The following is a 13613-nucleotide window of genomic DNA, read 5'->3' as shown; positions in this document are numbered from 1 at the left end:
CAAAGTATAAAAGATGCATGTTTATCTTAAAATGTTTTTGAATTTTAATCTGTCAATACAAAACTACAAGAGACTTTTGTCTGTCATACGTTTTAAACACTGAAGATGGTCCCCTTATCAGAGCTGATGGGTGTTCCCTGTTATTCTGCCACAGTGCACGACCTTTTTGTCAACCTCTATCTCATTACCATAATGAATGCATTCTCTTATCGTCCAATCAAATGTGTTTTCATTGTGATAATAATCATAATAGATAAAGATTTACAGAATAAAAACAAAATTTCAGAAACTAATGTAGCCCCTCCCCTGCCCCCCTTATGACATAACCAAAATTAAGAACGTTAGAGAACAAATGTTAAACAGCACAGCCTACATGAATGGATGGGGGTGCAAATACAAAAATACAATTTTATAAGTTATTTATAAAGCCGGGGACAAACAGCATTTTACCAACTACAGGCCTGTATCATTTCTCTAAAATATTAGCAAACCGGTTTATCAGAAGGTTGGATAATTTCTTTGAAAAGCATAATTTACTATCAGACAGTCAATACAGTTATATATATAGCATAGCATAGCATATAGCATATAGATCAACACTGACACCAATTGTGTGTTTTAAACCATAAACCATGACATGTTAATCCAAAAACTGGAAAAATATGGTATAAGAGGGGTTGTGTTTGAATGGTCGAAAAGCTACATGAAAAACAGGCAGCAGTTTGTGCAAATGGGTGATTACATATCAACGTGCCTAGACATGACTGTTGGGATGCCACAGGGGTCGGTATTAGGTCCACAACTGTTTTTGTTTGTTTCTTTGTTTGTTTTTTGTACATAAAAGATATATGAGTGGTATCCAAGAAATTGAAATGTGTTTTATTTCCAGATGATACCAATGTACTTTGCTCTGGGGAAAATTTACAGCAGCTTTTGGAGGACGTCACAACAGAAATGAGAAAATTACAACAGTGGTTTAGCATAAAAAGTTGTTATTGAATTTTAACAAAATTAAATTAATGTTGTTTGGAAACCACAATATAGAGACACAGGTATAGATGATGAGTGATAATGTTAATGAACATGAATCAATGTTTTTTTTAAATATACAAAAACTATATTTTGGCAGGTATATGGATGAGGAAAGATTGGGGTGTTTCTATTGATTTTGCAACACTGAGGAATATTTTGGTTTGTAAATGAACCTTGGATATTTATTTATTTATTTAATAGGATGGTAAGTTAACGGGGGATGGTTGCTTGTACAATAGTTGTAAATAAATTGGGGAATTTGTTGAAATAATATCAGTTAGAAGAAAAAAATGAGAAAGGGGTAGAGACATATATGTTTTACTTTTACCTACTCCCTTTTGGACACTTTTAACATTTTTAGAATGTTTTAATTTTTGGTTGGAAATAAAGCAATTCATTCATTCATTCATTCATTAATAAATAAGTAAGTAAAAAGTGAAGTTTGACATCACACGATGGTCACGCGATTCACGGGACACCCAAGCTTTGAGTGGCTTTTCATGTCAAGGATCGTAAGATGGTACGGGCAAAATTTGAAGTAAATTGGGTCAAATCTAAGGGGGGAAATCCTTAAAGTGTAACCCTTGTAAATGGCTAAAAATGCACAAATATTTCACAGTATTTTCAAAATGGCTGACTTCCACCAAGAGGCTTTTTGTATATCTTCTATATTACATATTACATGTGCCTAAAAGTGTTTGTGCATTTTGGTAAAATAGACAGTGGGGGGCGCTTTGTAAAAAATTTTATAGGGAGCACTCCTGAGTTATTTAATCTCACATAAAAATAATTATGTTAATTAAATGTTAAAATTTTTCATCAGTTCTGACATGTGCGCAAAGTTTCATGAGTTTTAAATAACCCAAGCCTTTAAAAAGCAATTTGTTTCAGGTAAGAATAAAAATGTAGTTTCAATAGGGTTTTGGCAATCGCTTACAGTCGGTGCTTGACCCTAATAAAACGAAAGCCTTTATTAGTTAATTATGTTTTGTTCATGTTAGGGATGATAATTAATCAGCGATCGAATAATCTGTTGTTAAGAATTTCATCGAACATGTGAAATTTAAATGATTAATTTTTCGGCTATGAAATGCTGTATAGTATATGCAGAATGTTGCTTTGAGGTATTTGGTATTGTTTGACAAAAGCAAAGTTTGTTTGTTTTTTTCCACATAACAATTAATCGATTAACCAATTGTTAATTTTATCAATTAATCAATTAAGGAAAGTGCTAACAAGTTGCAACCTTATTTAGCAGTGATAGTCTAATTATCAAAGTGCCCAGTGTTGCCAACTTGGTCACTTTGTTGCTCTTAGTGATTTTTTTCTAATTCCCATGCGTGCTGCTCATAGTAACCACAGTTCATAGTTGTTGTTCCATCAGTGCAGCCCCCCCCCCCCATCTGGTGCCATGCAGCAGGTGTGAGACAAGCAGGAGGAGAGAAGATGCTAAGTGCTTTAGAAGTTAAGTCATAGTGAGTTCCTATGGTTACGATGACACTCTTGTCGATTGGAAGTGCAAGAAAGTTGTGCACAATAGCACAATCACCATAGTTCTCTCAACATTCAAATGTTTAATCGATTTTCTATTGAGTCTTATTCAACAAATGTAGCAATATACAAGTGGATGAATGACATCATCCTTCATTGAAAAAGAGTTAGCAATCCTGAAAGTAACTAAAACACATCAATAAGTACTTGATAGTGTCAGCCAGGCCAATGCACTGTGCCATGGTAAAGTTATGAAGGAAATTCTGACAAAGCTGGTGGTGCAGGTGAAAAAACCTTCCAGTTGTGTCTCATTTATGTGGAGATGAGAAGAATTTGGTTAAAAAGAAAACAATCAGAGGCAATATGATATACCAACCAATATGTGTCTTTATTCTATTATTTTGGCATGGAGAGAAGTCTGACATCTACACTCAAGCACAGTGAAGAGTTCTCTGAGCAGAGCATGAGAGCGATGTGGAGCGATGTACGCTCAGTCGCTCAGAGGCCGGCCACTCCGCTAATTATTACAAGAGAAGTGATTTTGCTCCAAGTATTATATAAAACTCTTGTTTTAATTAACTCACTTTGTTTAATTGTTTATGCTTGTTACTTTTGTTTTGAAACACAATGCTTCTTCGTGATTTTTTTTATCATGTTTTCATGAATGTATACTTTGTTCAATTTATAAGTTACATGACGGTGTTAAGAAAATCATTTCAGTTGTGCCATCCACTAGTATACACGTTATCAGTAATTATTACAAGTCAAAGCAGTTTTGAATTTGTATAATCACCCTGAAATATTTTTCCAGAAATGATGATCCTGAAAGCTGATCTGAACCAGCTGTAGAAGAACGCATAAATAAATGGATTGAGCATTGAGTTTGACAGTGTAAACCAGTTCAGAGTTTCAATCAGAGGAACTGGCACTGAGACATTATCTAAAAGCTGAAAAGTAAAACAGAGAAAAAAAGGAGTCCAGCAGAAAAGGAAAACTCCCATCACAACAGCCAGAGTTTTGGTGGCCTTTCTCTCCATCTTACTGACAGTTGCTCCAGACTTTGTGTTCTGGATGCTGCGTGCCTGTCTCTGTGCCACAAGGAAAATCTTTAGGTAGATACAGAGCATTATGATCACTGGCAGGTAAAAGGAAAAAATGGGTCCCAAAATGTTTGCAAGTAGAGCATCAATAAAACAATCTTCCTGACATTTTTTAAGATTTAATCCCGGAATTATAAAGCCAATGGCAACTAGAACAGAAACACTCCAACTGATGAGGATCATGACCACAACAATGTTAACATTTATCTTAGTTCTGTATGTCAGAGGCTGACACACTGCATAATATCTGTCAATAGATATGCAACATAAATTCAGAATGGAAGCTGTGCTCAGTGTTGCATCAAAGCTGTCTCGCACTTTGCAAAATAAATGTTCATAATACAAACATGAGCTAAGAGCAAACGCCATGCTGAAAGGAAAAACTACAACCCCAACAAGCAGGTCAGCCACAGCCAGAGAGAGGATGAGAAAGTTTGTAGGAGTGTGGAGCTGTTTGAAGTAAATGATGGAGATTATTACAAGAAGGTTTCCACATACTGTGACAACAGACAACAAGCCAAGAAAAATATATAATAAAACACATTTGGTAGAAAGAGTGCTTGTCATTATGTAAGAAACATTATATTTTTCATAACAGGGATGCACATCAGCATGGTTAACAATGACATCTGGGGCCATGTTTCTTCATTCCTGTAAATCAGTTTTCCACTATGAATTGACAGTCTTCAAAGTATAAAAGATGCATGTTTATCTTAAAATGTTTTTGCATTTTAATCTGTCAATACAAAACTACAAGAGACTTTTGTCTGTCATACGTTTTAAACACTGAAGATGGTCCCCTTATCAGAGCTGATGGGTGTTCCCTGTTATTCTGCCTCAGTGCACGACCTTTTGTCAACCTCTATCTCATTACCATAATGAATGCATTCACTTATCGTCCAATCAAATGTGTTTTCATTGTGATAATAATCATAATAGATAAAGATTTACAGAATAAAAACAAAATTTCAGAAACTAATGTAGCCCCTCCCCTGCCCCCCTTATGACATAACCAAAATTAAGAACGTTAGAGAACAAATGTTAAACAGCACAGCCTACATGAATGGATGGGGGTGCAAATACAAAAATACAATTTTATAAGTTATTTATAAAGCCGGGGACAAACAGCATTTTACCAACTACAGGACTGTATCATTACTCTCCCAGTTCTCTAAAATATTAGCAAACCGGTTTATCAGAAGGTTGGATAATTTCTTTGAAAGCATAATTTACTATCAGACAGTCAATACAGTTATATATATAGCATAGCATAGCATAGCATATAGATCAACACTGGCACCAATTGTGTTCATAGAATAAGTTACTGGATGTTTTAATGAAGAAGTATGTAGCAGGAGTTTCTTTTAATCGATTTTTTAAAAAGCGTTTTAAACCATAAACCATGACATGTTAATCCAAAAACTGGAAAAATATGGTATAAGAGGGGTTGTGTTGGAATGGTCGAAAAGCTACATGAAAAACAGGCAGCAGTTTGTGCAAATGGGTGATTACATATCAACGTGCCTAGACATGACTGTTGGGATGCCACAGGGGTCGGTATTAGGTCCACCACTGTTTTTGTTTGTTTCTTTGTTTGTTTTTTGTACATAAAAAATATATGAGTGGTATCCAAGAAATTGAAATGTGTTTTATTTCCAGATGATACCAATGTACTTTGCTCTGGGGAAAATTTACAGCAGCTTTTGGAGGACGTCACAACAGAAATGAGAAAATTACAACAGTGGTTTAGCATAAAAACGTTGTTATTGAATTTTAACAAAATTAAATTAATGTTGTTTGAAAACCACAATATAGAGACACAGGTATAGATGATGAGTGATAATGTTAATGAACATGAATCATTTTTTTTTTAAAAATATACAAAAACTATATTTTGGCAGGCATATGGATGAGGAAAGATTGGGGTGTTTCTATTGATTTTGCAACACTGAGGAATATTTTGGTTTGTAAATGAACCTTGGATAGTTATTTATTTATTTAATAGGATGGTAAGTTAACGGGGGATGGTTGCTTGTACAATAGTTGTAAATAAATTGGGGAATTTGTTGAAATAATATCAGTTAGAAGAAAAAAATGAGAAAGGGGTAGAGACATATATGTTTTACTTCTACCTACTCCTTTTTGGACACTTTTTAACATTTTTTAGAATGTTTTAATTTTTGGTTGGAAATAAAGCAATTCATTCATTAATAAATAAGTAAGTAAAAAACGTGGAAGTTTGACGTTACACCATGGTCACGCGGTTCACGGGACACCCAAGCTTTGAGTGGCTTTTCATGTCAAGGATCGTAAGATGGTACGGGCAAAATTTGAAGTAAATTGGGTCAAATCTAAGGGGGGAAATCCTTAAAGTGTAACCCTTGTAAATGGCTAAAAATGCACATATATTTCACAGTATATTCAAAATGACTGACTTCCACCAAGAGGCTTTTTGTATATCTTCTATATTACATATTACATGTGCCTAAAAGTGTTTGTGCATTTTGGTAAAATAGACAGTGGGGGGCGCTTTGTAAAAAATTTTATAGGGAGCACTCCTGAGTTATTTAATCTCACATAAAAATAATTATGTTAATTAAATGTTGAAATTTTTCAGCAGTTCTGACATGTGCGCAAAGTTTTATGAGTTTTAAATAACCCAAGCCTTTAAAAAGCAATTTGTTTCAGGTAAGAATAAAAATGTAGTTTCAATAGGGTTTTGGCAATCGCTTACAGTCGGTGCTTGACCCTCATAAAACGAAAGCCTTTATTAGTTAATTATGTTTTGTTCATATTAGGGATGATAATTAATCAGCGATCGAATAATCTGTTGTTAAGAATTTCATCGAACATGTGAAATTTAAATGATTAATTTTTCGGCTATGAAATGCTGTATAGTATATGCAGAATGTTGCTTTGAGGTATTTGGTATTGTTTGACAAAAGTAAAGTTTGTTTGTTTTTTTCCACATAATTAATCGATTAACCAATTGTTAATTTTATCAATTAATCAATTAAGGAAAGTGCTAACAAGTTGCAACCTTATTTAGCAGTGATAGTCTAATTATCAAATATCAAAGTGCCCAGTGTTGCCAACTTGGTCACTTTGTTGCTCTTAGTGATTTTTTTCTACAAGTGACTATTAACCAATTTAATGTAGATACTCATTCAGGAAAAGAAAAATATATTATATTTCAATTAATTCCCATGCGTGCTGCTCATAGTAACCACAGTTCATAGTTGTTGTTCCATCAGTGCAGCCCCCCATCTGGTGCCATGCAGCAGGTGTGAGACAAGCAGGAGGAGAGAAGATGCTAAGTGCTTTAGAAGTTAAGTCATAGTGAGTTCCTATGGTTACGATGACACTCTTGTCGATTGGAAGTGCAAGAAAGTTGTGCACAATAGCACAATCACCATAGTTCTCTCAACATTCAAATGTTTAAACTTTTTTCTATTGAGTCTTATTCAACAAATGTAGCAATATACAAGTGAGTGAATGACATCATCCTTCATTGAAAAAGAGTTAGCAATCCTGAAAGTAACTAAAACACATCAATAAGTACTTGGTAGTGTCAGCCAGGCCAATGCACTGTGCCATGGTAAAGTTATGAAGGAAATTCTGACAAAACTGGTGGTGCAGGTGAAAAAACCTTCCAGTTGTGTCTCATTTATGTGGAGATGAGAAGAATTTGGTTAAAAAGAAAACAATCAGAGGCAATATGATATACCAACCAATATGTGTCTTTATTCTATTATTTTGGCATGGAGAGAAGTCTGACATCTACACTCAAGCACAGTGAAGAGTTCTCTGAGCAGAGCATGAGAGCGATGTGGAGCGATGTACGCTCAGTCGCTCAGAGGCCGGCCACTCCGCTAATTATTACAAGAGAAGTGATTTTGCTCCAAGTATTATACAAAACTCTTGTTTTAATTCACTCACTTTGTTTAATTGTTTGTGCTTGTTACTTTTGTTTTGAAACACAATGCGACTTCATGATTTTTTTTATCATGTTTTCATGAATGTACACGTTGTTCAATTTATAAGTTACATGACGGTGTTAAGAAAATCATTTCAGTTGTGCCATCCACTAGTATACACTTTATCAGTAATTATTACAAGTCAAAGCAGTTTTGAATTTGTATAATCACCGCGAAATATTTTTCCAGAAATGATGATCCTGAAAGCTGATCTGAACCAGCTGTAGAAGAACGCATAAATAAATGGATTGAGCATTGAGTTTGACAGTGCAAGCCAGTTCAGAGTTTCAATCAGAGAAACTGGCACTGAGACATTATCTAAAAGCTGAAAAGTAAAACAGAGAAAAAAAGGAGTCCAGCAGAAAAGGAAAACTCCCATCACAACAGCCAGAGTTTTGGTGGCCTTTCTCTCCATCTTACTGACAGTTGCTCCAGACTTTGTGTTCTGGATGCTGCGTGCCTGTCTCTGTGCCACAAGGAAAATCTTTAGGTAGATACAGAGCATTATGATCACTGGCAGGTAAAAGGCAAAAATGGGTCCCAAAATGTTTGCAAGTAGAGCATCAATAAAACAATCTTCCTGACATTTTTTAAGATTTAATCCCGGAAATGTAAAGCCAATGGCAATTAGAACTGAAACACTCCAATTAATGAGGATCATGACCACAACAATGTTAACATTTATCTTAGTTCTGTATGTCAGAGGCTGACACACTGCATAATATCTGTCAATAGATATGCAACATAAATTCAGAATGGAAGCTATGCTCAGTGTTACATCAAAGCTGTCTCGCACTTTGCAAAATAAATGTTCATAATACAAACATGAGCTAAGAGCAAACACCATGCTGAAAGGAAAAACTACAACCCCAACAAGCAGGTCAGCCACAGCCAGAGAGAGGATGAGAAAGTTTGTAGGAGTGTGGAGCTGTTTGAAGTAAATGATGGAGATTATTACAAGAAGGTTTCCACATACTGTGACAACAGACAACAAGCCAAGAAAAATATATAATAAAACACATTTGGTAGAAAGAGTGCTTGTCATTATGTAAGTAACATTATATTTTTCATAACAGGGATGCACATCAGCATGGTTAACAATGACATCTGGGGCCATGTTTCTTCATTCCTGTAAATCAGTTTTCCACTATGAATTGACAGTCTTCAAAGTATAAAAGATGCATGTTTATCTTAAAATGTTTTTGAATTTTAATCTGTCAATAACAAGAGACTTTTGTCTGTCATACGTTTTAAACACTGAAGATGGTCCCCTTATCAGAACTGATGGGTGTTCCCTGTTATTCTGCCACAGTGCACGACCTTTTTGTCAACCTCTATCTCATTACCATAATGAATGCATTCACTTATCGTCCAATCAAATGTGTTTTCATTGTGATAATAATCATAATAGATAAAGATTTACAGAACAAAAACAAAATTTCAGAAACTAATGTAGCCCCTCCCCTGCCCCCCTTATGACATAACCAAAATTAAGAACGTTAGAGAACAAATGTTAAACAGCACAGCCTACATGAATGGATGGGGGTGCAAATACAAAAATACAATTTCATAAGTTATTTATAAAGCCGGGGACAAACAGCATTTTACCAACTACAGGACTGTATCATTACTCTCCCAGTTCTCTAAAATATTAGCAAACCGGTTTATCAGAAGGTTGGATAATTTCTTTGAAAAGCATAATTTACTATCAGACAGTCAATACAGTTATATATATAGCATAGCATAGCATATAGCATATAGATCAACACTGGCACCAATTGTGTTAATAGAATAAGTTACTGGATGTTTTAATGAAGAATTATGTAGCAGGAGTTTCTTTTAATCGATTTTTTAAAAAGAGGTTTAAACCATAAACCATGACATGTTAATCCAAAAACTGGAAAAATATGGTATAAGAGGGGTTGTGTTTGAATGGTCAAAAAGCTACATGAAAAACAGGCAGCAGTTTGTGCAAATGGGTGATTACATATCAACGTGCCTAGACATGACTGTTGGGATGCCACAGGGGTCGGTATTAGGTCCACAACTGTTTTTGTGTGTTTCTTTGTTTGTTTTTTGTACATAAAAGATATATGAGTGGTATCCAAGAAATTGAAATGTGTTTTATTTCCAGATGATACCAATGTACTTTGCTCTGGGGAAAATTTACAGCAGCTTTTGGAGGACGTCACAACAGAAATGAGAAAATTACAACAGTGGTTTAGCATAAAAAAGTTGTCACTGAATTTTAACAAAACTAATTAATGTTGTTTGGAAACCACAATATAGAGACACAGGTATAGATGATGAGTGATAATGTTAATGAACATGAATCAAATTTTTTTTTAAATATACAAAAACTATATTTTGGCAGGTATATGGATGAGGAAAGATTGGGGTGTTTCTATTGATTTTGCAACACTGAGGAATATTTTGGTTTGTAAATGAACCTTGGATAGTTATTTATTTATTTGATAGGATGGTAAGTTAACGGGGGACGGTTGCTTGTACAATAGTTGTAAATAAATTGGGGAATTTGTTGAAATAATATGAGTTAGAAGAAAAAAATGAGAAAGGGGTAGAGACATATATGTTTTACTTCTACCTACTCCTTTTTGGACACTTTTTAACATTTTTTAGAATGTTTTAATTTTTGGTTGGAAATAAAGCAATTCATTCATTCATTAATAAATAAGTAAGTAAAAAACGTGGAAGTTTGACGTTACACCATGGTCACGCGGTTCACGGGACACCCAAGCTTTGAGTGGCTTTTCATGTCAAGGATCGTAAGATGGTATGGGCAAAATTTGAAGTAAATTGGGTCAAATCTAAGGGGGGAAATCCTTAAAGTGTAACCCTTGTAAATGGCTAAAAATGCACAGATATTTCACAGTATATTCAAAATGACTGACTTCCACCAAGAGGCTTTTTGTATATCTTCTATGTTACATATTACATGTGCCTAAAAGTGTTTGTGCATTTTCACCCTAATAAAACGAAAGCCTTTATTAGTTAATTATGTTTTGTTCATGTTAGGGATGATAATTAATCAGCGATCGAATAATCTGTTGTTAAGAATTTCACTGAACATGTGAAATTTAAATGATTAATTTTTCAGCTATGAAATGCTGTATATTATATGCAGAATGTTGCTTTGAGGTATTTGGTATTGTTTGACAAAAGCAAAGTTTTTTTTTCCACATAACAATTAATTGATTAACCAATTGTAAATTTTACCAATTAATCAATTAAGGAAAGTGCTAACAAGTTGCAACCTTATTTAGCAGTGATAGTCTAATTATCAAAGTGCCCAGTGTTGCCAACTTGGTCACTTTGTTGTTCTTAGTGATTTTTTTCTACAAGTGACTATTAACCAATTTAATGTAGATACTCATTCAGGAAAAGAAAAATATATTATATTTCAATTAATTCCCATGCGTGCTGCTCATGTAACCACAGTTCATAGTTGTTGTTCCATCAGTGCAGCCCCCCCCCCCCCATCTGGTGCCATGCAGCAGGTGTGAGACAAGCAGGAGGAGAGAAGATGCTAAGTGCTTTGGAAGTTAAGTCATAGTGAGTTCCTATGGTTACGATGACACTCTTGTCGATTGGAAGTGCAAGAAAGTTGTGCACAATAGCACAATCACCATAGTTCTCTCAACATTCAAATGTTTAATCGATTTTCTATTGAGTCTTATTCAACAAATGTAGCAATATACAAGTGGATGAATGATATCATCTTTCATTGAAAAAGAGTTAGCAATCCTGAAAGTAACTAAAACACATCAATAAGTACTTGGTAGTGTCAGCCAGGCCAATGCACTGTGCCATGGTAAAGTTATGAAGGAAATTCTGACAAAGCTGGTGGTGCAGGTGAAAAAACCTTCCAGTTGTGTCTCATTTATGTGGAGATGAGAAGAATTTGGTTAAAAAGAAAACAATCAGAGGCAATATGATATACCAACCAATATGTGTCTTTATTCTATTATTTTGGCATGGAGAGATGTCTGACATCTACACTCAAGCACAGTGAAGAGTTCTCTGAGCAGAGCATGAGAGCGATGTGGAGCGATGTACGCTCAGTCGCTCAGAGGCCGGCCACTCCGCTAATTATTACAAGAGAAGTGATTTTGCTCCAAGTATTATATAAAACTCTTGTTTTAATTAACTCACTTTGTTTAATTGTTTATGCTTGTTACTTTTGTTTTGAAACACAATGCTTCTTCATGATTTTTTTTATCATGTTTTCATGAATGTACACTTTGTTCAATTTATAAGTTACATGACGGTGTTAAGAAAATCATTTCAGTTGTGCCATCCACTAGTATACACTTTATCAGTAATTATTACAAGTCAAAGCAGTTTTGAATTTGTATAATCACATGAAATATTTTTCCAGAAATGATGATCCTGAAAGCTGATCTGAACCAGCTGTAGAAGAACGCATAAATAAAAGGATTGAGCATTGAATTTGACAGTGCAAGCCAGTTCAGAGTTTCAATCAGTGGAATCGGCACTGAATCATTAATGAACGGCAGAACGGTGATACAAAGAAAGAAAGGAGTCCAACAGAGGAGAAAAACTCCTAAAACAATAGCCAGAGTTTTGGTGGCCTTTCTCTCCATCTTACTGACAGTTGCTCCAGACTTTGTGTTCTGGATGCTGCGTGCCTGTCTCTGTGCCACAAGGAAAATCTTTAGGTAGATACAGAGCATTATGATCACTGGGAGATAAAATGACAAAATAGGTCCAATAGTGTTTTCTATGAGAACATCAATTAAACACCTTTCCTCACATTTGTCATTGTTTAGTCCGGCAATTATGACACAAATGCCAATCAGAGCAGAAACCCCCCAACTCAGCAGGATCATGACCACAATACCACGATGAGTTATCCTCGTCCTGTATGTCAGAGGCTGACACACTGCACAATATCTGTCAACAGATATGCAACACAAGTTCAGAATAGAAGCTGTGCTCAGTGATATGTCAAAACTGCTTCTCACTTTGCAAAATATCACCTCATGATAAATACATGAGCTAAGAGAGAACGCCATGCTGAAAGGAAAAACTACAATCCCAACAAGCAGGTCAGCCACAGCCAGAGAGAGGATGAGAGAGTTTGTAGGAGTGTGGAGCTGTTTGAAGTAAATGATGGAGATTATTACAAGAAGGTTTCCACATACTGTGATGATAGACAGTAACATTAGGAAAGTATTTAACAGAACACATATAACAGAAGGGGTCTTTGTCAGTGTGAGTTTGGAATCATCTGTTTTGTAGCACGGATGTACGGCAGTCGAAACGTCAGTCCTGTTGAAGGTGACTTCAGGTTCCATGTTTCAGAGTTTCTGCAAGTCATTACAATTGTTATTACTAGCAAAAGGCAGACATTTGCAGCACGTTATATTTATAAATTAAAATATAAGATATTTCCATGCATGAGAGCTGATGTGCATTCTTGATCACATGTGCAGCTGTGCAGAACCTTCAAACTTATCAGCATTACTACCATCACAGAAAAAGCCGTCTGATCAGGAACTGCACCTTACTGCACCCATGAGATATTCAAGACGAACAAAAAAAAAGTCTGTGTGTGTGTGTGTGTGTGTGTGTGTATGTATGTGTGTACTCTTCATTTTTTGCTATGCCTCATTACAGTTTAATATGCCCATTTTAAACTTTCATTCCCAGGAAAAAAACCTGCAGCTTTTCTTGAAAATAGACGTTTCTTAGCAACCCGTCACCGCTTTTCCAGCAAGTGTAGTTAAACATACGTTTCTTAGTGAGCAGTCACTGCTTTTCCAGCGCTTTTGCTTTTCCTTGTGCTGTTGAACATTGCTAAGTGACCTGTCACCGCTTTTGCTGCAGCTTACAGCATCTGCTGTTGACTTTCCAGGATGCTGCTACCAACACCAGCAGCATAACCACATGGTGGTTTTACACTACAAAAGCACATGGTTATGTTTCAGCAACAAAGGCACAGATGGTTAGGATTAGAGGATCTATTGAT

The 13613-nt window shown here is 35.3% G+C and overlaps 2 protein-coding genes and 1 pseudogene across 2 annotated transcripts; all 3 read right to left on the bottom strand.

Moving 5' to 3' along the window:
- Nucleotides 1-3287: 3287 nt before the first annotated feature.
- On the bottom strand, nucleotides 3288-4262 carry LOC148186966 (trace amine-associated receptor 1-like). The gene has a single exon (XM_088089387.1). It carries the CDS (start codon nucleotides 4260-4262, stop codon nucleotides 3288-3290), a length of 975 nt encoding a protein of 324 aa, XP_087945513.1.
- Nucleotides 4263-7742: 3480 nt separating this feature from the next.
- LOC148186965 (trace amine-associated receptor 1-like) lies at nucleotides 7743-8717 on the bottom strand. The gene has a single exon (XM_088089399.1). The coding sequence runs from the start codon at nucleotides 8715-8717 to the stop codon at nucleotides 7743-7745; it is 975 nt and encodes a 324-aa protein (XP_087945525.1).
- A 3236-nt stretch (nucleotides 8718-11953) lies between these two features.
- On the bottom strand, nucleotides 11954-12939 carry LOC121955905 (trace amine-associated receptor 1-like; annotated as a pseudogene).
- Nucleotides 12940-13613: the final 674 nt, after the last annotated feature.

Source organism: Plectropomus leopardus, chromosome 16 (assembly GCF_026936395.1).
Source record: "Plectropomus leopardus strain MGB_pleo_1.0 chromosome 16, ASM2693639v1, whole genome shotgun sequence".
NCBI classification, from domain to species: domain Eukaryota; kingdom Metazoa; phylum Chordata; class Actinopteri; order Perciformes; family Serranidae; genus Plectropomus; species Plectropomus leopardus.
The sequence above is the reverse complement of the archived record's forward strand: the minus strand, read 5'-3'. Positions and strand labels throughout refer to the sequence as shown.

Coding starts and splice junctions, on each gene's coding strand:
- LOC148186966 (XM_088089387.1), bottom strand. CDS start 4,262: ATGGCCCCAGATGTCATTGTTAACCATGCTGATGTGCATCCCTGTTAT.
- LOC148186965 (XM_088089399.1), bottom strand. CDS start 8,717: ATGGCCCCAGATGTCATTGTTAACCATGCTGATGTGCATCCCTGTTAT.